Below are 27,164 nucleotides of genomic sequence, written 5' to 3'. Positions count from 1 at the left end.
TACGTGGATGTCTGTGAATCTCATCCAATACTGAACTACACAGACTTGGTACATCAACAATTGAGGACACGGATGCAAGAACAGTATAAGTGCACTTACCCTCCTTATGCGTCCGAGCGCATCATCCAGCCCTCCATACCTGACCTACTTACACGAAGTATACTTGCGTAATAAAAGGTCGGTTAAATCATACAGTAACGAGAAAGTCATTTTCATTTATTTTTAAAGCATATACAGTGGCTGCAGAGAGTATCTGTGCGTAACCTTATTTTCCAATGAAGCGTTTCTTTTATCAGGTTTCACGTTTCATTTTCGTAGCATTAAATTTTTGTAATCATATAGAAATATCTGATAATATCAAATGATCGAAAATTTAATATACTTCATTAATTAGTATATCGATTGCAGTAAATATAATCCTGTATAAATACTTTTTTTAGTCACTGTATAATGCTGTGACAGTCAAAAGTAAATAATTACCCCGTTAAAAAAAAAAAATTATTGAAAAACTCTCACGCATATTATAGTAATTAAACTATAAGTAAATTCTAAACCATAATGCATATTTATTCGTTGGATATGAATTTCCTCAGCTAATGAACGATCAATATCTTTGATTTTCATCAAACTCTAGTTGCCCCGTCTGAAATCTAATTTAAAATTGACAAATTTGCACAGGCTCACGAAAGTGTTTGAATGCTTGTAGATGTGTTTTATGATGTATTATACGGAACATTTCGAAATTTCATTAGTACTGTTACGAGCCTCGATTATCGCAAGACTTTTACGAAATATTTAGTACAAGTGTATGTTTCGCAGAGATCACAAACATACGTAGTCAATTTACATTGCGTATATTTGTAGAAGACGATTAAACGTGTTGTTGATTAATAGCTAGACGAGTTGATGCTTAGTGTAGTCAAATGTATTTAAAACTATTTGCAGTACAGAGTTAGTCTTCGTTCGCTCAGCGTACGTTAATAATAATCGCTATAAGATTGCTCGATACTAACTGATTGTCTTAACCATCGTGTTCGTTTATTTATACTAGTCGGGGAGTACCAGAAAGTTTAAATTCTACTTCGGTTGACGGTTGCACGTAGCGGCGACATTATTTTGCCTGCAGTTTGTTTATCGTTACGTTTTGTTGAAGTGGTCAACACTTCTAAGAAAACTCTACATCTTGTCTTTAGTTCGTAAAAGATATAACTTAGCAAACACGAAGATGGCACCCCGCTGGGGGTAGCCACCCCCCACATGCTATATTTTATTTTTATTTTTTTTTGCCAATAAGATATAACACTTTACCAAATGTCCTTCAGGACAAATTGTAAAAACCAAAAAAATCTTGTCTTTAGTTTTCTCAAGCACTGAAGCCATCGACAGCGCATAGACAAAAGATTGCGTCGAAGGCAAACCATAAACGTTGGCTTCAGGGTTTTTCAGTCATAGGGTAACGCTGCTAGCGTGCGGATTTGGATCAGCTCATATTGTATTCCAAACTTTGTACTTACACTTTAATATTCAAAATATATATATTTTCTACCTTACAATTTATCCACGCGTTCCTTTGTATTCACATACAACCAATAACCTTAATAGTACATCAAGACGGTGTCAATGTCCCCAGGCAAGACAACAACATGAGTCGATCTCGATTCGTACCGTCCTCTGACTCACGTGTCGCTACATATTAATGAACTTCGATGTTTTAATGTGACTAATTTTTTAATAAATATATCTTTGCAGTGAATATCTTGTAACTTTGATATACACTCGCATTCCATATGAATTTACAATTCGTACCTCTATGTAAATTTGTCTATGTAAAATTATCATTTTAAGGATATTCTTCTTTCTGTAAAAATTTAATTTAGACTAGTGTTCGATAAAAATATTACTAAAAAAGCTACACTTGCAATTTTTGTTTAACACTCCGTCTGCAACTTTATTGAACAGCCTTCTTTAGGTTTTCGAGTTTTAAAAAGTCCCCCAATAATTTATTTAAGGAAGCAAAATTTGGACAGAAATGCGGAGGAAATTACTTCAAATTACTGGGCGAGGACGACCCAGTAAGTTAAGTATACTGCTATGCAAGTAAAGTATATCATTTTCAGAGTTATATCATTTTATTCTTATGATCTCAGTTTTACTCCAGTTTCCCTAATGTAGAGCCATACACGAGTGTTTATGAGGAGTTGTTACAGTTTGACAAATAAATAAATAAAAAGGCATACGAGTTAGTAAATTCGAGACACTTTAGAACTTTACAGCTACATACTATCTCATAATTGAGAATCCGCTGAAAAAGATGTTCATACCTCTTCCGCATGAAAAGTACCGTGTGAAATTATATTCAAGTTCAGCGATTCGTTTTAATTTTTAAAGCTTCTTTGCCACGGCTGGTGGTGGGTTCGTTCTGCGCGAGTGTGTCGTATTCATTGTGTTTGATCGACCGTACTGTCCCCATGTACGTCGCGTTAGCCTCGCCCTTTTACGCAGATTTCATTTCCCTCCGTTTATCATTCCCCCGTTTCACTCCATACTCATTATGACCCTCGTGAAAGTGAAGTTGTTTCTGTTGGGGTGAAACTTTCAAGCACATTGAGCACAATGGCCACTGTTGTGTCAACAAGAGATTGATGTTGGCGTAAAAGTCTTTTCAGACTACTTAAAGCAGCATTATTTTTAAGCAGTTGTATCATATACAGTGACGGACAGAAGAAAGTTTCAAATTGACGCTTATGTATATACAAGTGAGATTTCTACTAAGCAGCTTTTCTGTACTAAACGCTCGTCTGTTATAGAACGGGCAATTATATTATGCATTAGTCCCTTTTGTCAACTATATATCAGTTTTGTAGAATTACATTACGTTTTTCTCTTCCAATTTTCCTTTCACCGTCGCTGTATTATTTCATATGCAGTAGAGCCTTCCTTATCCGGGATAAGGTAGACGAAACTATTCGGGTAATGGAACAATCATTTTTCTGATATGAAATTTCGTTTATTCAAATGCGTATTAAGATTAAGTAAATTAAAGAAATTAATGATAGTTTCTTTGATCAAGGGGGAGAAGGTAATTGCCAAGAGCAGGGCGCGACAGCTTGGAAAATGCACGTAAATTTTGAAGGACTCAAGAGGAAAGGAGCTTATTTCGTAAAAGCAGTGAAGGGACATTTGAACACTGGAAGTGGAAAGAAATTGATAGGACAAGCCTGAGCATGGGACAAATACTATCGGAAGAAGAAAGGGCGGAAGTAGTCGAATGGCTAGGAATATAAAAAAGGGAGGAAAGGGAGAAAGAGACGGAGGAATGAACCATGGGGGCTGTGCAAAATGTGAAGTGTAAATAGCAACCAATGAAATAGTTTCAGGTAGTACTAAAAAAGAAAAGTGTTTTATAACAAACCAAAGGGAATTTCAGAATAGAAAGCTAGGAAATAAATAATTACGTAAGGCAGGTTCGGTAACGAATTATAAAGATAATGTATATATCGTAACCTATGTAACCAAGTCGAATTTCTGGGCTAGTAAGCTGAAACGAATAAACTACTACTAGTTTTGTTTTTTAATGTATGTATTCCACTCTCTTTGGCTGCTAGGCCACGTAATTCTTTCAACACAAGTAACTGTATCGAAATACATTTATTTTGCATTTCGAATCATCCCAGCTCCTTTTCAAATTCCACGAATGTTTCGGCATGGGAAGCCATCGTATCATTATCACTTTTGTTTGCTTTTTCCATTTGTGTAAAGTCATTTACACGATCAATATATTTGCAGCTTTCCTACCGTTGCCATGGAATCTACGTGCTTCGCATAATTTTCAGTATCATGTTTCTGCGCTTTAATGTCCTTGTTTGCGACTTTTCCAGCGCCATGTATTTTTGCTAATTCTGTTGCACTCGCACCGCATTCGAGTGTTTCAATCGTATCGTATTTCCTTCCGATAGTTATCAGTTTCGCACTAAATTCTTCTAATCAGAATTCACTGCATCACATGAAGCAAAGGATACATTTTACGCGAAGGTTAATAAAATACGAACATATCTGAAACGGAAAAAGGCATGGGAAATATTATGTTCGGGTAATAGAGCGGTCGGATAATAGAATGTCCGGATATTAGGGTATTTGGATAATGGCTGCTCGAATAAAGGAGCTCTACACTGTATTAAAGAAAATGAGACTCACATGAAAAATCATTAGGGTCTTACTAAGACCTCAGTGGTTATATCAATGGAAGCACAGGTAGGGGAAAATCCACATGTTCTACAACGTAATAAGAATCCTATAAGTGATAAAATTCAATATTTGTTCTCGAACTCTGTTTCCTTTAACTTTGGCATTTGTATTGTTAAATATTCAATTTGTTGCGGCACATGAATCAATGGAAGATTCCAACCGGGAGAGACTCATGTTGTTGTGCTTTGGATTGCCAACGTTGTTTTGGTTTGCTAGGTTCAAAGGTAAACGAACTCCGGACAAAATATCATCGCCGTTGTTTGTAATCGTCAACCGAAGTTACATTCAAACTTTTTACAATACCACCGATCGATACAAACAGACGAACGTGCTCTCTAGGACGATCGTTATAGCGAGTCATACAGTCGAATAGCGAGCGTAGAGTTGAACAGTAGCATTGAGCCAGCAACGATCACCACCGGTATAAACTATCTCTGTATTTGTATTTAAAGTGATTTTAACACTTTGACTGCTACGTTGGTTATATATGACTGGCCACTGTTTCTCCTGTGACGCCACCATGGTCATTGGTAATTGGAGCGCTTGAACTTCTTACAGTTGTAAAAATTGTATAAAAATTGACAGTTAGGGTATTTTGAATATAATCTATAAATAGAAGATACTTTGAAACAACAAGTGCCCCATTGAACGATTAAACATTTTTATTGGAATATCAATAAAAAAAAAGGACAACAAATCTTGCATCTAACGGTGCACTGTGTTCGCATCCATATCTTTGAGGGGTAATCTACGAATATTATTATAAACACAGCTTAGGAAATAATCGTAAATGCTGCTTTATAATCGTATAATCGAAGTCAGAAGCGTGAACATATCTTACTATTATATACAGAATGAGCAAATACCGTTTACTAATATCTTCTACACGTTTCAACAATATATTCTGGACGTCTTGCTTACGACGAAATAACGAATGCGAATGGTTTGTTGAAATAATCGAAGCCTTGTTATAATACGTCGCTATCAACTGTTACCAAGACGCCAGTGACCACCAATAAGATAAATGGTCCATTGGGGAAGAATATTGTCTTACATCATCGATTTATTATTATTTTGCCATTATATGTTTTGAATAATAAAAATACTCCCGCGACGTCCTGAGTGAAACATGTGATTTTGGCATGGCAAAGTGATATACACCGACTATTACAATTTTATCAGTCGTCTCTTTAATAAATCAACACGTATAATAATCCACGTCAAATCGCGTGTTGTATATGTTATTCTATGGTTTCATGCATTCTATAAATTCAGATTTCACGAATGAAATTAGATGGCTTCTTAAATGAGCTGCTTAAATCACTCCGTGATTATATTTGAACATGTACGAGGGTGACTCAAATATAAACGAGACTTTTGTTTCTGAGCGCGTAAATTTAAAGGGAGCGAGCGGCCGCTTCTAGTGTGCATTGGTTGGGATGTCAGGAGTGAGGAGAGCAGGCCGTTGTCCAGTTCAGACACGTTTGGCGGTAGTATTCAAGATGTCAGAGCAACAAGTACACCTCTCAGTTGCGCAACGCATTATTATTAAATTTCTCACACATGAAGGCGTCAAACCAATAGAAATTCTGCAAAGATTGACTGCACAGTTCGGGGATCAGACACTGTCAAGGGCTCGCGTGTTTGCCTGGCATAAGAAGTTCAAGGAAGGACGTGAACTGGTTGAAAATGTGGAACATGATCGTCGTCCTCGAACCAGCATTACGGAGGAGAACATTCGCACAATAAATGCTGCTTATTACTGTGAGCTTTTGAGGGAGGCAAAGGTTGCTTATCGTTCGAAAAGGCGTAACCAACCGATTCGAGACGTCATTCTCCTCCACGACAACGCCAGGCCTCATACAGCAGCTCTAACCTGCACAACATTAGAGGAAATAAGGTGGACTCCACTTGATCATCCTCCCTACAGTCCTGACCTATCGCCCTGCGATTTCCATCTCTTCGGACCGCTTAAAGAAGCACTAGGAGGACAACGATTCCAAGACGACGCGGCGGTGGAGGCCTTTGTGCGCAATTGGCTTCTGACACAGCACTCTTCTTTTTACGATGCTGGGATCAAAAATCTCCCAATCCGCTGGGAAAAATGCATTTCCAAAGCAGGAGACTATGTTGAAAAATAATATGTGCTTGGCTATGTTATTTCACTGAATAAAATTATTTTAAAAATAAAGTCTCGTTTATATTTGAGTCACCCTCGTATAACCTTATATGGCCGCGAATTGTTCTAAAATAATTATACGTTAGTTTATTCGAAGGTGAAATAATTCTTCTGTAAACCATTTCATTATTTGGCTGTGAAGCGGAAGAACCTTTTACTTTATTCCTTATTTCGAATCTAAATAAATTTTCTAAGGGTAGTCCGAATCATAAGATCGCGAGGGGTATGAAATCCCAAACTTATTATATTTCTCTATAATTTTTACGAATGACTTTCCCAAATTTTTTTGATCGATCAGTTGTTTTATTACCCAGATCAATTTTTATTGTCGCGTTTGAAGTTAATAGTTCTAACATTTATGAACGGGAGTCTGTACGTATCGCTCATTTGCTGAAACAGTGATGTAACTCAAGATCGCGATTTTAGGGAAAACAAGTTTAAATGTTTTAAACTGGTACAGTTCCGTGGTGATTCTGTCGTCGCGTGGTGAATATTTAAAGTTCACTTGTAGAATTCCATCAATAGAACGTACAACAACCGTGTTTTTTGTATCAGCAATCCAAAGACTACGATATTAACCGGACTGCACACGCCATATCTGCACTGTGTCAGTTATCCAGATGGAACTGCGTAGGAGTTCAAATAGGCGTGTCTTAAAGACGTTCCACCCCACGTGGTGCTCTATTTACCGTTTCCTCGGTACACAACTCAATGAGCGAGAAAGCAGTACCATCTTCCGTCGCACGATGCATAATTATTAAGTTTCTAAAGGTTGGCTGCATAAAATTCATTAGAATTTTGCATAGATTACGACTACGGTTTGGGAATGACACGTTATCGAGAAGCCAAGGGTTCGCGAGACATAAACCGGTTTCCAATGGACGTCGATAAGTTCAGAACGCGTCGCATCCGCGACGTCCCGAGACGAGGGTAACGCCGGTATACGTCGAAGCTGTTGGGCAACCGATCGAGCACGATCGATGCACAACGATCGACGAAATTTGCTGGAAGATTAATATTAGTCGTGGAAGTGTGGTTTCCATCGTTCGGAAGGAGTTAAAGTTCCGTAAAATCATAGCCACTTAAAGAGGCGTTAGGAGGACAACGTTTCAACAGCCACGAAGAAGTAGAGCAATTCGTGCGTAATTGGCTCTTGACCCAGCCCTCCACTTTCTACGAAACTGGGACGAAAAAATTAGCAATCCCGTGGCGGAAATGTAGAGAGGAAAATACATAGAAAAATAACCGAACTGTTCTTTTTGAAACATTTTACTGAAATATAAAGTTACAAAGCCCGGTTTATATTTGAATCACTCTCTGATTGACTTTCCTATTAGACATGCGATCTAGGTATATGTAAGCTTACAGTGTATGCATATGTAACATTTGCAAGGATTTAACATAAGATACGTTTATCATACTAATGACTTAGTCCGTTAATTTATTTACTTTGCCGATTTATCGAAGATTTCGCATTTATCTTAGTTTGGAACTATAAAAGCAGATCGCGAAGAGTTCAAATCGTTGTACCTTGCGAAGCTTCGTTAACTCAGGCCGTTAGGTTTCATCCTTGGCCTAATTGCATCGCAAGTAGAACGGCAGTGAATCTGTATCGATAGCCGACTTAGATGATTAGAAATATACCGAAGCATTTGTTCGGCCTCTTGTTTTATAATTGCACATTGATATTTTACGAAGCACAGACTTTGTATCGTGCACGTAATTCATTCGCTTATATCGAAAGAATTATGTTGTTACAAAGATACTGCAATATCAGGAGGTTTTACACGTTCAAAAGAATAATTGACGCGATATCCATTTTCACATCGACCGCATAGAATTTGCTTGTATTAAAAAATGTATCTTAAATTTCAAGGGAATTTAATCGAGTTAGGCGAATCACGAAGACATGAATATATATTTTACATTTGACCATTGTGAATCATAAAGTGCGAATAGTTAGAATAAATATAAATGTGTATGTTAAGTGGTTAAATCTGTTATATCGTAAGAATGTACATACAATGGGAGAAAAATGAATATTAATATTTTTTATTAGACTATATTAAAAATAATGTTACAAGTTAATATGTAGTTAACATTATATAGGTATGTTAATGTTGTTTTGTTAAAACTAATTGTATGGATAAGAAATATTGTAACGTATCGAATTATAATAAAATATAATATAATTATAAAATACTGTAAGAAAATAAGACGGATAAATATAGAAATAATAAGCAACCAAATATAAACACCGCATAAAAGAGTAGAAATAATACTTCTTGTGTGTAACGTTAAATTTGCCACTAAAATATAATACGAAGTAAAAAATTAATATTACAACATTAAGAGAACATTAAAAAGACGAAAGATTAAGGTTGTTATGCATTTTGCTCGCATCCTCGTATAATAATCAGGAACGAGACTCATTTACGAAATTCCAATTAATCGGTATAGGTCGTCCAGTAGCTGAAAAACAGTTGAGTCGTCAAAACAATAAATATAAATTAATTTGTATTTAAACGATGGCAGAAAAAGAAGGAATAAGATACAAACTACGTAAGAAGCGAAGATTAACTAGCTTGATGAAATGATATTATTCATTTAATAGACATACATACAGGGTGAACAATTCTTCATCTTTCTTAATAGATTATAGTTTGCTTTAGGATTAAGTCAACGATACAAGTAACACTACAAGTTAAGAATAGTGTCTTGTAAATAGTTTTTGCCATCTTCCTACGTAATCAGTAATCTCTATCCAGGAAAATTTGTTACGCATAGATAATTTTATGACAAAATGTGCGTTTAATTTCTTTGGTAAATTAGTAGCACAAAATTCGATAGGCTATTTGTGCAGGCTTTCACGACTGATTGTATGTATGTGTGTCAAATTGAGATAAAATATTTCAAGATCAATGGAATGCAACGCGAGCAAAATTTAGATTTGCAGGTAAACCTGTGTAAATAAACTTTGAAATACTTACAGTGTCCCGCTTTCCCAAATAGATATCTGGAAGGATAGCTTTCAAGAGTTCTGCTTCTAAACATGGTCGGCTTTTCACGTTGTTAATTACTTTGAGTAATTCCCACAAGCCGTCGATATCGAATCGCTTTCTACGTAGGCGTCGTTCCAATTCTTTCGTTATTTTTAATTTCTTACTAAGCTCAGCTTTAAAATCATAATTCCATTCACAAGCCGCGCAATTGCATAAAATACGTTTCTCTTCCCATAGTATGATATGTCGTGGTAAATATTCGATTACGAAAGTTGTGTACTTACTTGTACGTAGAAAATTAAAAGTTATCTGCAAAGTACTTCATTAGACAAATATTTATTTCACAGGTTAATAGCAACGAAAAGACGAAATTTATTACCTGTTCACCTGGTTTCATGTCTTTAGCTGCGCGTACAGCTATCACGCCATTCTTGTGTATCGAATAGACTGTATTCGCACAACAAGAATGACGAACCAAGCTAAGCAAGGAATACAGATTGTATACTCCACTTATACTTTCTGCGTCAACCGATATATCCTCCTGGAAAATATATGATTAGTAGCTACTATATGAAAACTTATTCAATTAGCGATTTTTTACATACTGTTGCATGCATTTTATAAAATTATACATTAATCGCAGCGTTTTGAAAGAAATGCACTTAAAAATTGATTGATACTCACCATAAAGACGTGTACATCGAAGATGTAGAATAAGCGGAATAATAATTTAGCGATACTTAAGATATCGTTGTATCCCTGCACATACGTGGTCTGGTTTCGTAGGAATGAAGCGATATGGGTTGATTTCATTATATTTTTTTCATTTTTCTTGTCATTCTTCTTCATCGATATACTCAAATTGAGGACGGATTTCAAATTGTCTCCCAAATTATCACGTATCGTACAAAATTCTTTGTTCGGATCTATTAAAAATTGAAACGATGTTGTTAACGACGAAGTTACGAGACGATACAAATTTCTTCTTCATTGATTGATTATGGAAGCTCATGCAAGTCACACTCTTACGAATACAACGAACGAAACAGAAACTGAATCGAGATGTATTTCACCCTTAAAATATTACGATCGGTAATTCCATTTGGAATATGTTGTACACTTTTTGTATTACGTAAGTATAATTTCTCTGTAAATGCAGGAACATTCGCAATTTAATAATAATAGTTCTATCGCGGATATATAAAATACACTTACGAGTAAAAGAGAAATTATCAAAATTTGGCACGAAGCGTTAAATACAAGACAGTAATACAGAAAGAAAAAAGAATACGTCGAAGAGTATGTTCTTTCTCTGCGCAAGCTAATAACTTCAATTCACATTTATGTATATATCGATGATGGTGTAATAGAGAATTACGAGTTAATAAATTATCATTACCTGCACTCATAGTATCTAGCTCCTCGCAATATTTAATGGCTTCTGTAAGTTTTTCACCGTTTTCCGTAATCTTCATAAACAAATTTATTACAAGTTGAACATCATTTGGAAAATTCTTAGAGTTGCACTGGATTCGATGGTATTCCTCATATGCTTTTGCACGGCATTCTTTCGAACAATATAGCGCGCTATTACACTGTTCGCATGGAAGTAATGCTCTGTACCGTTTTAGGCAATAGTGACATACATTCGCAACAACAATGTTTGGTTCCAAGATAGACGTTACTTGTGGTTTCTCGATTAGAATTACGTCTCCGGTGCCGATGGGTTTCGCCGCTTCAAAATTTACACCATATTTTGTACAATGAACCAAGCGAACAGCATCGCTCATACCAGAAATATCTTTGTTTTCGTCATGCGATAGCGATGGTATATCCTCGAAGTGATCTCTGTTATTTGGTTTCGTGTTCGGACGAGGAGCTTTTTTTTCTAATTCCATCTTTATATCTTTGAAATTCTTGGTTAATTCGGTATTGGGAGAAATTTCGATGGCTCTATCGATATCTATTAAACTCTCCTCGTACATTTTAAGGCATCCCAATGCCTTAGCACGATTTGAGTATAACATTGCAGACAATTCGCAGTATGGAACGATCTCTTGCAATCCTTTGGTACAAAAGTTGGTAGCTGGTTTATAATCCATGTTCGACATGGCTGTGCGTGCTATTCCCAAAAAATGAAACAAGAATGTGACTCCTGCATTTCTCGATTATTTTCTCTTCAATATGTTCGTGAATATGAATTTTTGCACTTTGTTAACTGACTTGTAATCGATCATGAATAAACGTTGGAGGAGACTTTATTTCGATATGACGTTTCAGCTCCTTCCGACTAATCGCGATACGCTTCGGACGAGATATCGCACGTCTATGTGTTTTAATATGACAATCAAATGTCGCTCATGGGTTGCATAGTATTCTATTTCTAATCGAAATTAATAACTACAGTTTTCATTCAACATTTGACATTCGTTTATTCAACATTCCGAATGACAGATTTTTGAGGCTTCCAAGGCCTCGATTGTCGCTATTCATACTGTTATACTTAGTGGTTAGCTTTTACACTAACCACACAGTTTATTTATACAGTATATTTATACTTTTTTCTTTTTTTTTTTTTTTTTTTGTTGAATCGACTGAACCAAAATCTTTTTTCGTCTCGACGGTTTGACTACTACTTACAAAAAATGGACTTACGCCAATCTCAAATTAAATGATCATGCAATTCCATATGCGTGTGAAAGAAATTTCATTTGATTGAAGCAAACGAATACTTTAAGATTTAATTATAAACTGTTAGGAATGGAAAGTTCACATTAAAGCATATATGAATTTGTTGATATGTTTAACATTGCTTCATGGAACGCTGTTTCTTCTGAACACAGTTTTTTCCCGGAAGCCTCAATCAGCGTTAGACGAAGCGGCGTTAGATCTATCAGTATGAATAGCGATTGCTAGTTGTTTTCATATTCATAAGCGGGCTGTGTCTTACCAACTGTCCTTTGTCCGACTCTTTGGGCTGGAAATTTTAATTTCTAACGAAAAGATATCTGAGATACGTCGTTGAAAACGTCGACATGAACGACATTGCAATTGCACGATATCTCGTCCGAAAATGAAGAATATTACGTGGCGAGATATTTAATTCATTCGTAGAAGTTAAGATACAGTGTTTTAAATAGCGTTACCATTTCTAAAGATAAAATTGCAAATCGAGTACTGAAATTTGATCCAAGTTTATGATCGTATTGCCAAGTCTGCATGTCAAATATCCCATGCATCTCAAAAATTCATCTATGTATGCATGTGTGCACATAATACGTGCATTATCCGTCAATTCAACAAATCGCTTCTCATTCGAATTCGATACGTGTATATGTGTATATTTCCTGGCATTCTAGTATCATAAATTTACGATACACAGTTGCGTGTATATTTCCGTTTACAGAAGTACACAAATGCCAATTAGTTATAGTAAGTTAATTTTGTTAATAATGACTTATAATAGATAAATTATACATAATAAATTATGTGATTATAACGACTAAGCTGTTCCACCAACTGATGGTTTATAAGTCATATTTAATACAAAATTCACCTGTAGTGATTGGTGCAATGCTCTCCGAAAATGAAGAAATTGCAATACATAATTTAACAAACAGACCACTATACTATATGCGCATAATACATTTTATATCAAAGTAAGTGTAATGTACAAAACTAAGAGAAGATCTGAATATCTGAAAATCTGAATATAAGAGACATAATATACACTTGTATCGTACTCACCCATAGCACCAAACATTACAGCATTATTTGTGGATCTTGTATCTTCAATTATTATAGGCTTTTTGAACAATTGATCGATGCACGTTTTCAATCGATCTTCGTCTGATTTAGCTTGATCAAGGTTTAACGAAAATGCAAATCTCTCTTCAAAGGAATCCATGATAGGATGCAAAAGTTACTGAAAACAAAATAAAAATGTTCCGGTTACTCCTTCGCACTAGTGACCGTGTAACAATGTCGAAGTCACGCCGGGGAATGATCTTTTGATTCCTGATATAAGTACGTATACATATATATATCGTATGCATTTCATGAAATTGTCACATTGAATCATCAATAGAGACGCAAGAGTGGGGTCGATGACGAAGTACGTCATATATATATATATAGACATAGAATTATCAATAAAATGATATCAGACGATAAGAAATATACATCGTCATAGAAATCCCGGGACTCTTTGTTGAGTGTCAGGCGGACCTCCGTGGGATTTTAGTCGGTGTCCATGAGGATTTCCCCACGTATAAAAAAAAAAGATATATATATATATAGCTTTGTCATCGACCCCACTCTTGCGTCTCTATTGATAATTCTATGTGACAATTCTATGAAATGCACACACGTATGTTATGCCCAAATGATGTCAGATATTAATATTTTTTAAAAGTATCGTATAGCAAATTTTTTGGCAAATAAAATTCTCCATATGTGCGATTGTAAAGTATTATTATAGAAAATGCTGTGACTCGTACAGACACAAGAAAAATTATGTAATTACAGATAATTATAATTCTCATAGAAACTGAAGACGAAAGTGTTCGCACAAATGAACAAGTAAATTCAGTTACGCTATGTAGATGAATTTGTAAATTATATAAGATAATACCACTGTTCTGTGCAATTTTAAATGATATCTCTAGCAGTTTTTACGAAATAAACCTATTATTACTATAGAATTATTTATTCAGAAATATTAGAAATTAGGATTTCTAATGATTTCTATCCTATATGATAAATTTATTGACAGATGGATCTATACACAAATAACAGTTTATGATTCGTAACAACTCAGCAACTCTCACTCGATTCAACTGTCGACTCACAACTTACTAACTCCTCACAGCTCGACTCTCGGTTAACGACTGCTTCTTAATTCGTTAAGCATCCCTTTGTCTTTTCTCATACCTCCACCACGTACCTGTTCCGTAACCGTCCGGATCACGGTCACATACGTCTTTTTCCGCGTAACCATTCGACCGAAGGACCGACGATACTTTGATGGGCCACTTGGGCCATTGAAATTTCCCGACCCTTTCGGTCTGTTGGCACTTAGGCTTTCTCGCAACATTGTTTATAGTTCACTCGATATTTCTTAGGCAGTCCACGATATTACAATATTTCACTTTGTCTTGTATTATAATTCGTTCATTCTCTTCTTTAAACTAGATTTTGCGAACGATGATTTGGATCAACTTTTAAAATAAAATTTTGAGTTTCGTGCTATTGTATCTTAGGTATTATTGTACAAATTTAAGAAAAAATTCATGGTAATGGATATAAGATGCATTTTTATAGTTGCTGTGTGTGCAGTATACGTGTGCAATATCACATACATGTTACTTATTTGTAACGCATGTATATGTACATACGCATGAAATGTAGAAATAGGAAACATAAAGTGGAAAAATATCTACATAAAATTTTTTCATCGACTTTAATGGATAAAGATAGAGTTTAAAAATTTTTTGTGGAATTATAGTACTAGGAGAATCGCTAAATTGTAGTTTTACTTAAATGGTAATACATATATACATACAGAACATTTCTTTTATTTGAAAGAAACGTAATCACGTTACACTCAAACAATTTACTCAGTACGTTTTGCACTATTTTTTCTGTCTTTCTAGCTTCTCAGTAATATACATTTTTACATACAAAAATTATGAAACAAATCTGTCGTCGAACGTAATAAAATTTCTTGCAATCCCCCAAATATTAAATATTTTACTTATAATGACTTTCTACGAGACACATTTAACCGTTTCGCAATCACTGATGAGATATCGCGTGTGTATCAGGACGAGAGTTCTAATTAGAAGAAACATCGCATGAAAGATATATTGTTTCTAGAAATAATTTTATTTATCTAGCCTGTAGAAAGAAGTAATATACTGGGTATCCCATTCGAAGTTCAACTACTTTAAAAACCATAAATCGTTTCAAAAAATATTTTAAATAAAGCTTACTCTGCATCCTATGGTAGTCATGAGTTTCGAGGAAACCTTTGCTTCTTGTACAGAACTCTATGTTTTTATATTTAAGCAGACGCGTGGCCCGTTCCGTGAAAAATTCATCGACACGTATGTTGGTGTTGCAAGACCGTTCAATATCATTTATTGCCATTCAAACGTATATGTAATTTATATTAATTGTTGTAAATGATGGGTCGTTAGCTAAAAGAAGCTGGCATATTGTTTGTGTTGAAGTGATCGTCACTTCTGAGAAAACTCTACATCTGGTCTTCGGTTTTTCAAGCGCTAAGGTCATCGATAGCGCGTAGACAAAAGAATGCGTCGATGACGGACCATAAGCGCTACACGTGCGACGTTGGTTTCGGCAGTTGTTTAGTCTCAGGGTAACGTTGCTAGCGAAAGGATCTGGATCGGCTTACATTGTATTTCACATTTTGTACTTTATTATTCACAATATATATACTTTCAATACCTTACAATTTACCCACGCATTTCTTTAATTCCACATACACCGAATAACCTCAACAGTTTGAAACTTAAGACACTCTAAACAAGTGACAATTCTAAACGTCACATATTTTTAACGATAAACTGATCAATTTTGTACGACGTATAAAAGAAAGATTTCAAAATGACAGTTTGTAGCTTTATTACGGTATGTTAAAAACTGTATTATAATTCATTTTTCGCAGTAGAAACGTGTTCGACTGAAATTATTAAGATTAAAATTCGTCATCTTTATCGGCTTCATACAAATTTCCAAAAAGTCTCGAAAAGTTTGAGAATATTTTATGAGTTCCATTAAGCACATGGTCAAAAATAACTATAACGAGCCGTAACGAGCGAGAAAGTATTAGGTTGTCCCAAAAGTTTTTTTTTTTATTATTTGCGTTTATTTTACAATCAATTCTCGTTAGAGAATTTTAAGTAAATTTATCTGGCGTGGTACTATGATATGGTTAATAAGTGTTTATAGTATGTTTGATTCTATTTGAATCTAGTGCTTAGGTCTAAGGTGTAATGTCTTTTTAGCCTGCGGATCTGCTCCGACGTGTCGAGTAGTTGAGTAACTAGGGGGTTTTGCTGGCTGTTAACTCTTGTGCTATGTCTATTGCTGAATTTGGATAATTCTTCTCTGACTGTGGGTATCTTGAGGTTGTGATGTATCGTTTCGTTGGTTACGTAGCAAGGTGCATCTGTTAGGGATCTTGAGGTTTTCGATTGGAATCGTTAGAGAATTTCTATGTTGGAATTACTCGCTGTTCCCCATAGTTGGATTCCATAGGTCCAAACAGGTTTTAACATGGCTTTGTATAGTGTAATTTTACTTTGCGCGTTTAAGTTGGAACGTCGATCGATAAGCCAGTAGAATTTTTTAAATTTTGCTTCGAGTTGTTTGGTTTTATTTAAGATACGTTGTTTCCATGTCAATCTTCCGTCCAGAATCATGCCCAGATATCCGACTGACTCTTTATCTGGAATAGGTATATCGTTTATCGTCACCTGTGGGCAAGTTTGTTTTCGTAGCGTGAAAGTTACGTGACTGGAATACTTTTGGAAAAACGAATTAAACTCGGTATTGAGTTCTATCTAAACAAATGCATATTCTATATAAAAAGTGACAATTAAGAATTCTATCTAGGAACGACTAGAATGACATTTGTATATGACGATGTCAAAATTTTTCATGAAATAAACTTTCTGCAGGAAATATCTAAGTTACCATACGAGACACAAATAGCATAGACTTTGATTCTCTATTTTTGTATTAGAAAAGATAATTGACACAAGTGAAACGTTTGTATCAGAAACTATCTCAAGTGTTAACATCTCAACTTCATAAATACTGATATTGATGTTCTCTGCATCCAGCCACAAATATAATCGGTGAAAAATCGTTCCGAGAACTATACAATGAAATGTGATAAAATCCAATTGAAATTATATTATAGCATCTTACATTGTATTACGAATATTTATCATTATTGAACATATTCATTGTCGTTATAAAAGTGTTCCGATTGATAATGAACGATTAGAAAGAATTAAAGACTATTAGTAATAAACAGATAGCATTGTAGCAGTTTTGATATAGCAAAAGAAGTATAAAAAAAGGTAATATCTGTAATAAATATTTTTATTATAAATCGATAATGCTTATCAGAATAACGACTGTCAGAGACTAAAAACTGATAACACGGTTCTTTTTCGAACGCGTTGATGGAATCCTTTGAAATAAATGAACAAAAACGGCTTTTTCCACAATGCCAACGACAAAGGGTAATTATTATTTTAAAATATTCGAGTGAATTTCTTTCATATTTCTGGTATATTAAAATTAAGACAATCTAAGGAAACAGTATAAAAAGCTCACGTTTATAAGATTATTTTGTGGGACACTCAGACTCTTCTATGCAAAACCCTATGAACCCACAGTGATTTAAAATTGAGAAAATTTAGAATAATTTGGAATAAATTTAGAATTTTTTTTTTTTAGTTGATGTTTTATAAATAATGTAGCATCGTGGACGAAGGACCTGGGGGGTGTCGGACAAATTATAAACAAGCGGTTGCGGAGCATGTGCGTGGTGGGGCTAAGACAAAAGACAAGGGGTTACTAAGGGACATAAACGAATTAACAAAACTGTTAGTTGAGAAGTCAGAGACCGCGAATTGCGTTGTCGAGAGAGAGTTGGATCCGTGGTGACGAGAGTTGCAAATTAATTATCTTAGTTGTCTTAATCATAATACGTTATTGTGATTAGTTCACGTTAAACAACCATTGTTTCCTGTTTAATCAACATCTGTTTAATCCAGTTATTGTAAATAAACTAATTGTAGTATAAGATACTACAATCATAATAATAATAATAACAACATTAAAAGGAAACCTCACTAAGTGTAGAAATAAATATTATATAAGACTTATTATGCCAATTATTATGCAATTATTCCTTAATATCTTCACAAATATATATATATGATCATATAAAGAGATATATAACATTCCAATATAGATTTCCCATCCCATTTCTTATGAAAATTATTTTCCAGACTTGTAAGGATATGTACACATTTTTTATTTGTTAAAATTTTATTAATGGACGATGTTCTACAATATTTTTGTTTGAGTTAAGTACCGTGCGAATACTTCTTACGCTGACTGTATATTCTCATACATATTATATGATTCAAAGCAAATTACAGAGAAAACACAATTATTTTTTGTTAACCTTCTAGGGAGGATTTATAACATTTAGCGGAATTTTTCACGTGTTCGGTTGTAGAAACAAGACAATAAATGAAACAATAAAATAGATCGATTTTATGATACACAAAGGGAAGGAAAGGGGACAGGAAAGTTTCTCAGAAGACTCATTTTCGTCGATTTCGCTGCTCGCCTATATAGTAAAATTATTAATCTGCAGCAATAATTGCCCTTTCTCGTCCCGGATTTCGATTAGGAACGGTTGGTCGGCTCCTCCCATCGCATTGGAATTCTTCGTTCATGGGCTCCCATGTTCCGGAAATTATTTTATCCTTCGCACGATCCTCGATCTCAGCTAACTTTTCTGCCATTCCACTTTAATCTAGAAATTTCAATATACAAATAAACCATTATAACTGTCGATCGTGATTTTATCTAAAAAGTCAAATAACAAATGAAAAATAACATCTGTTGAAAATATAATTTCTTTTTCGAGAAAATGTTGGGCATGCGCCGAATCTGTATACATCTAATTTTTAATCCATCGAAGGATAATGTTGTGCGTTAACGCACTATTTTAGTCGCAATCTTTTTTTTTCTTTTAGTCAAGTGACACGATTGAATCCTATTTTCTCCATTTTCTTATCTTAAGAGAAAAAATTTGTTTAGTATTTTTTTTTGGCTACTATATTTCGACTCTTGCACACTGCAGTCTCGCGAAGTTTGAAGACATTTGCAAAAACCTCTATTTTCGAGTTTAAGTACATAATATGATATATAATTCCGCTTGATGAGAAATAATAAACTTTTCCAATTCTTTCATATGTATTTCTTCTTATAATTTTATTGTCGTAGATGGATAAGTTATAAATATTATAGATGGATGCATTTATAGAAAAGAAAGACTCAGTTTGATATTTTATTTCTGTTTCAGGTAAGTTTTGACAACTATTTAAGAGGAATAGAAACACCTAACGTAACTAGATACATCGCAAATCGTAAGTGAATAGTTCATCACACACACACAAATATATTCATGCGTGCAGTATAGAAAATTAACGTAACGCGATATAAAATATATGTTATCCACAACGTCTACAAATATCTACACACTTACGTATTTGCGGAATTAGCATGATTACCTTACCTCAGTTTCATTTATGGATTTATTACGTCGTCCTACAATCGTAATGTTATTTTGTTAACAATATTAGACAAGATTCTTGGAATCTTAAATTTCCCAGGAATGCATAAACATCCACGGTCTACTTATTACCAGAGTGATCAATAATACCAAAGTGAAATTTTATTTTTCTAAACATGTAAAGGATACCATTATATTACTTAAAAATTGTTTTAGAATATTTTGGCTTTTGGCGTAGTTGTAAAGAAATCGTAATCTCAATGAATCACTAAATCATTCAATAATGGATCTCTTTCTAAAATATAAACCTTGAGTTTCGTTGAAAAATTTGAATTAGCCGTTCGTATACTTAATATTTGAGTATTTCGGTCGATTCATATCATATTCACCTCATGAATGAACGCTGTCAAACGCAGCATCAGATGTACAGTAAAAGAGTCTGGTACAGATCAGACAGCTGTATCAGATGCACAGTAGTAGAGTCCCGGACAGATCAGACGTCACGGCCTTCGTACCCACAGAATCTGAATATAAAGAGTTCGTCAAATAATTAATCAGTTCTATATGGTTTGGCGATTACGAATGCCAGTTTTATTATTGCATATCGACTGTCAATGTTCAATCTAATCGGGCTATGATATATTATTCTATCTAGCTATGGTGATTATTAGAACTTGGATTTTTATGCAAATTTATATTTTGACAAACACAAGTGGAAATATAGAACTTAAACAGAGATTTGTTTCATCTATTAAAAATTATAATAAATATTCTACAGTAATAATTTTTCGTGTTATTAAAAATACTTTAATTTCTTTAAATTTTGTAAAATCGTAGAATATAAGTGGGAAAAGGACCCGACGAAAAAGCGTCCCTGGATCCTTTTGTAGCCACGATAGTAAGAAAACAGAATTCGATAATATAATTTCTTTTATCATCTAATTTGTACTTTACAATTTGTCCAGCTGGACGTTTGGTAAATTTTTCTAACTTAATTGCTAAATAACATGTGGATGGCTAACCCTCAGCCGGATACCATTTTCGAGTTTGACTATTTTATTTCTTTAGTGAGATCATTGGGGTGTTAGTTGGAGTACTAATATTTTGCGCTACTTCTGATTTGAATTATATTTGGTTTTACTGTTGCTAATATTATATATGGAGTAAATGTGTTACAAAGTTGGTTGGAGAACTCTGCAGCTTACCCTTCGTCGCTTCTGGTCCATGTGTTGTCTGCTTTTCTGATTACTGGGATTAGTTTTATTGGCTTCTTTATTTTGTTCGTGGCTTTTCATAGAGAGTAATTGGCGTTCTAGTGAGCAGATAGTGTTTCTATGAATTTTGAGAATTCGTTATTGTTATGATCTTTTATTTTACTTTTTATTTCCTTTACGAGCTTCTTTAGATGTCTTTCGTTTTCACGTGTTCTGTTTTTGCCATTTTGCTTTCGCTTTCCTTTCTTCTCCGATTTTGTTAAGGATGTCTATTGGAATTATTTTTGTTTGCCTGTTGTTTGGTTCATAATTAACAGTTGCCCATACTGCTTCTTGTATAACTTCTATCAATGTTGTTACTGTCTGTTCGATATCTTCGGGTGTTTTTAGTGGAATATTGCAGTTGATTTTGTTCTCGATTAGTGCTTTAAACGTTGATGCTTTTATTGCAAAACGACTCTGATTTGCTATAAAGTATTGGTTTGCTTGTGTGTTCTATTATCATCGATGTATGATCGGAGCTAAGCTCAACACTGGGTGCTATTTTTAGTTTGGATTTGCGTTTAGTCCTTTTATAACTGCAAAATCAAGCAAGTCAGGAATTTTGTTTAGATTTGTCGGCCAGTATATTATAGTCTTCCTGTGGAAAATATGTTGAGATTACTAGTTCTAATGTATTTTTCTAGTGCTCTACCTCGAGGTGTGTAAATTCTTGAGCCCCATAGCATATGCTTTGCATTGCAGTCTGCCACTGGATGGAAATTACCTAACGATTGAAAACACTGTTCCCATTTTTGCAATGTCATTTTGTGTCTAGTGCATATACTCCTGATATCTGGAAGTAATTGCCATTAGTTTGTATTGTAACGGTGATTGCTTGAACGTGTTCCTGACTAATTTGACTATACAAGTGCTGTTTATATTTTGCATTTGACCACTGGGTATCATAAAGTACGAATAGTTAAAATAGTTATAAACGTGTGTGTTAAGTGGTTAACTCTGTTATATCGCAGAAATGTAAATGTGGGGGGGGGGGGAATGAATACAACACGGAGCAGTTACACATATGAAATTATCAATATTAATATTTTTTATTAGACTATATTAAAAATAATGGTACAAGTCAATATGTAGTTAACATTATATAGGTATGTTAATGTTGTTTTGTTAAAACTAATTGTATGTATAAGAAATATTGTAACGTATCGAATTATAATAAAATATAATATAATTATAAAATACTGTAAGGAAATAAGATGGATAAATATAGAAATTATAAGTAACCAAATATGAACAACGCATAAAAGAGTAGAAATGAAAATTCTTGTGTACAACGTTAAAATTGCCATTAAGATATAATACGAAGTAAAAAATTAATATTACAACATTAAGAGAACATTAGAAAGATGAAAGATTAAGGTTGTTATGCATTCTGCTCGCATCCTCGTATAATAATCAGGAACGTGTCTCATTTACGAAATTCCAATTAATCGGTATAGGTCGTCCAGTAGTTGAAAAACAGTTGAGTCGCCAAAACAATAAATATAAATTAATTTGTATTTAAACGATGGCACAAAAAAAAAAGGAATAAGATACAAACTACGTAAGAAGCGAAGATTAACTAGCTTGATGAAATGATATTATTCATTTAATAGGCATACATATAGGGTGAACAATTCTTCATCTTTCTTAATAGATTATAGTTTGCTTTAGGATTAAGTCAACGATACAAGTAACACTACAAGTTAAGAATAGTGTCTTGTAAATAGTTTTTGCCATCTTCCTACGTAATCAGTAATCTCTATCCAGGAAAATTTGTTACGCATAGATAATTCTGTGACAAAATGTGCATTTAATTTCTTTGGTAAATTAGATGCACAAAATTCGATAGGCTATTTGTGCAGGCTTTCACGACTGATTGTATGTATGTGTATTAAATTGAGATAAAATATTTCAAGATCAATCGAATGCAACGCGGGCAAAATTTAGATTTGCAGGTAAACCTGTGTAAATAAACTTTGAAATATTTACACTGTCCCGCTTTCCCAAATAGATATCTGGAAGGATAGCTTTCAAGAGTTCTGCTCCTAAACACGGCCGACTTCTCTCGTTGTTATTTCCCACGATCTGTCGATATCGAATTGTTTTTTACCTAGGCAGCATTCTAATACTTCCGTTGCTTTTAATTTCCTATCAACCACAAGTTTAGTACTAGAACAGAACTCACAAGTCGAGGTATTACATTTACTTTTGCACATTACACGTGATGTAAAAATGCTCGAGACTCTTGAGTTTTCCATTTTAGGTCGAAAATTAAAAGTTATCTGCAAAGTACTTCATTAGACAAATATTTATTTCACAGGTTAATAGCAACGAAAAGACGAAATTTATTACCTGTTCACCTGGTTTCATGTCTTTAGCTGCGCGTACAGCTATCACGCCATTCTTGTGTATCGAATAGACTGTATTCGCACAACAAGAATGACGAACCAAGCTAAGCAAGGAATACAGATTGTATACTCCACTTATATTTTCTGCGTCAACCGATATATCCTCCTGGAAAATATATGATTAGTAGCTACTACATGAAAACTTATTCAATTAGCGATTTTTTACGTACTGTTGCATGCATTTTATAAAATTATACATTAATCGCAGCGTTTTGAAAGAAATGCACTTAAAAATTGATTGATACTCACCATAAAGACGTGTACATCGAAGATGTAGAATAAGCGGAATAATAATTTAGCGATACTTAAGATATCGTTGTATCCCTGCACATACGTGGTCTGGTTTCGTAGGAATGAAGCGATATAGGCTGATTTCATTATATTTATTTTATTTTTCTTGTCATTCTTCTTCATCGATATACTCAAATTGAGGACGGATTTCAAATTGTCTCCCAAATTATCACGTATCGTACAAAATTCTTTGTTCGGATCTATTAAAAATTGAAACGATGTTGTTAACGACGAAGTTACGAGACGATACAAATTTCTTCTTCATTGATTGATTATGGAAGCTCATGCAAGTCACACTCTTACGAATACAACGAACGAAACATAAACTGAATCGAGATGTATTTCACCCTTAAAATATTACGATCGGTAATTCCATTTGGAATATGTTGTACACTTTTTGTATTACGTAAGTATAATTTCTCTGTAAATGCAGGAACATTCGCAATTTAATAATAATAGTTCTATCGCGGATATATAAAATACACTTACGAGTAAAAGAGAAATTATCAAAATTTGGCACGAAGCGTTAAATACAAGACAGTAATACAGAAAAAAAAAAGAATACCTCGAAGAGTATGTTCTTTCTCTGCGCAAGCTAATAACTTCAATTCACATTTATGTATATACATAAATATATCGATGATGGTGTAATAGAGAATTACGAGTTAATAAATTATCATTACCTGCACTCATGATATCTAGCTCCTCGCAATATTTAATGGCTTCTGTAAGTTTTTCACCGTTTTCCGTAATCTTCATAAGCAACTTTATTACAAATTGAACATCATTTGGAAAATTGTTAGAGTTGCACTGGATTCGATGGTATTCCTCATATGCTTTTGCACGGCATTCTTTCGAACAATATAGCGCGCTATTACACTGTTCGCATGGAAGTAATGCTCTGTACCATTTTAGGCAATAGTGACATAAATTCCGAACAGCAACGTCTGGTTGATGGATAGACATTACTTGTGGTTTTTCGATTAGAATTACGTCTCCGGTGCCGATGGGTTTCGCCGCTTCAAAATTTACACCATATTTTGTACAATGAACCAAGCGAACAGCGTCGCTCATACCAGAAATATCTTTGTTTTCGTCATGCGATAGCGATGGTATATTCTCGATGTTTGTTTTCCATTCGTAAAAGAACTTTTCTCTGTTCGGACAAGAAGCTCCTTTTTCTATTTCCATCTTTATATCTTTGAAATTCTTGGTTAATTCGGTATTGGGAGAAATTTCGATCGCCCTATCGATATCTATTAAACTCTCCTCGTACATTTTAAGGCATCCCAAGGCTTTAGCACGATTTGAGTATAATATTGCTGATACGTCGCAGTATGGGACGACTTCTTGCAATCCTCTCGTATAAAAGTTGATAGCCCCCTCATAATCCTTGTTCGACATGGCTTTGCGTGCTATTCCCAAAAAATGAAACAAGAATGTGACTCCTGCATTTCTCGATTATTTTCTCTTCAATATGTTCGTGAATATGAATTTTTGCACTTTGTTAACTGACTTGTAATCGATCATGAATAAACGTTGGAGGAGACTTTATTTCGATATAACGTTTCAGCTCCTTCCGACTAATCGCGATACGCTTCGGACGAGATATCGCACGTCTATGTGTTTTAATATGATAATCAAATGTCGCTCATGGGTTGCATAGTACTCTATTTCTAATCGAAATTAATAACTACAGTTTTCATTCAACATTTCACATTCGTTTATTCAACATTCCGAATGACAGATTTTTGAGGCTTTCAAGGCCTCGATTGTCGCTATTCATACTGTTACACTTAGCGGTTAGCTTTTACACTAACCACACAGTTTTCTTTTTTCTTTTTTTTTTTTTTTTTGAATCGACTGAACCAAAATCTTTTTTCAGGCTCGTGAATGGATCTACATCACTTAATGTATTATTAGCGTCTCGACGGTTTGACTACTACTTACAAAAAATGGACTTACGCCAATCTCAAATTAAATGATCATGCAATACCATATGCGTGTGAACGAAATTTCATTTGATTGAAGCAAACGAACACTTTAAGATTTAATTATAAACTGTTAGGAATGGAAAGTTCACATTAAAGCATATATGAATTTGTTGATATGTTTAACATTGCTTCATGGAACGCTGTTTCTTCTGAACACAGCTTTTTCTCGGAAGCCTAAATCAGCGTTAGACGAAGCGGCGTTAGATCTATCAGTATGAATAGCGATTGCTAGTTGTTTTCATATTCATAAGCGGGCTGTGTCTTACCAACTGTCCTTTGTCCGACTGTTTGGGCTGGAAATTTTAATTTCTAACGAAAAGATATCTGAGATACGTCGTTTAAAACATCGACATGATTGACATTGCAATTGTACGATATCTCGTCCGAAAATGAAGAATATTACGTAGCGAGATATTTAATTCATTCGTGGAAGTTATGATACAGTGTTTTAAATAGCGTTACCATTTCTAAAGATAAAATTGCAAATCGAGTACTGAAATTTGACCCACGTTTATGATCGTATTCGATCTGTATATAATTCGATATGTATATGTCGGAGATGAAAGAACAACGGGGCCCTGTGTTGGAATTACTTGGAAAATCTCAATATTGTAGCATTTACGAAATAATCCAGACACTGTCATTCGAAACTTGAGACAACTTAGGCTCGAGGCGACAACCGGTCGTCGAGCGCAGCCACGGTAACGGGATGAACGTTCCATCTAACAGAGAAGTGCCAATATTATGAGACACACGTTGTGTTAACAATCAAACCCCGAACAGGAGCAATGTCGCAGCTACGCGGGTCTGCCTAGGAACGGCGGCTGCAATTTTGTTGGTATCCCCGGCCAATATTCAACAAAACGAACGCAATCGTAAGGAGAGGAAAAATTTTCATCAGTCTTTTGTTCTTGCGATCTCCTGGGAGAGTTACACATCGTCTTTACGTGAAGTATATACCGAGCGTCACAGCGAACGTTACTTTGTGCTTCAAAATATATTCTATGATATAGATTATAGACTTATAATAGATAAATTATACATAATAAATTATGTGATTATAATGACTAAGCTGTTCCACCAACTGATGGTTTATAAGTCATATTTAATACAAAACTCACCTGTACTGATTGGTTCAATGCTATACCGACAATGAAAAAATTGCAATACGTAATTTAACAGACCACTGTATTATATACGCATAATATGTTTTACAGCAAACTAAGTATAATGTACAAAACTAAGAGAAAATGTGAATATCTGGAAATCTGAATATAATTGATATAATATACGCTTGTATCGTACTCACCCTTAGCATTAAACATTACGGCATTATTTATAGATCTTGTATCATCAATTATTATCGGCTTTTCGAACAGTTGATCGATACACTTTTTCAATCGATCTTCGTCTGATCCAGCTTCATCCAAATGCAACA

At 34.5% G+C, this 27,164-nt stretch overlaps 4 protein-coding genes across 7 annotated transcripts in view; 2 read left to right on the top strand and 2 right to left on the bottom strand.

The window, feature by feature from the left end:
- The window catches only part of LOC132909017 (tetraspanin-5), a 190,711-nt gene that overhangs the window by 14,742 nt on the left and 148,805 nt on the right, over window positions 1–27,164 (top strand). The window lies entirely within an intron of this gene.
- Window positions 1–27,164, top strand: part of LOC132908981 (U2 snRNP-associated SURP motif-containing protein) — a 199,995-nt gene that overhangs the window by 70,331 nt on the left and 102,500 nt on the right. The window lies entirely within an intron of this gene.
- Window positions 8,460–13,451, bottom strand: LOC132909404 (uncharacterized). Its single transcript, XM_060964207.1, has 6 exons — window positions 13,174–13,451; window positions 10,826–11,548; window positions 10,111–10,352; window positions 9,806–9,967; window positions 9,415–9,735; window positions 8,460–8,896 (listed from the first exon to the last, which is right to left on the bottom strand). The coding sequence occupies exons 1-6, from the start codon at window positions 13,331–13,333 to the stop codon at window positions 8,858–8,860; spliced, it is 1,647 nt and encodes a 548-aa protein (XP_060820190.1). The 5' UTR covers window positions 13,334–13,451; the 3' UTR covers window positions 8,460–8,857.
- Window positions 21,196–25,136, bottom strand: LOC132909068 (SET and MYND domain-containing protein 4-like). Its single transcript, XM_060963655.1, has 5 exons — window positions 24,416–25,136; window positions 23,691–23,932; window positions 23,386–23,547; window positions 23,144–23,315; window positions 21,196–21,458 (listed from the first exon to the last, which is right to left on the bottom strand). Exons 1-5 carry the CDS (start codon window positions 25,134–25,136, stop codon window positions 21,196–21,198), a joined length of 1,560 nt encoding a protein of 519 aa, XP_060819638.1.

The sequence above is a fragment of the Bombus pascuorum genome, chromosome 7 (genome assembly GCF_905332965.1).
Source record: "Bombus pascuorum chromosome 7, iyBomPasc1.1, whole genome shotgun sequence".
Lineage (NCBI taxonomy): Eukaryota > Metazoa > Arthropoda > Insecta > Hymenoptera > Apidae > Bombus > Bombus pascuorum.
The sequence above is the reverse complement of the archived record's forward strand: the minus strand, read 5'-3'. Positions and strand labels throughout refer to the sequence as shown.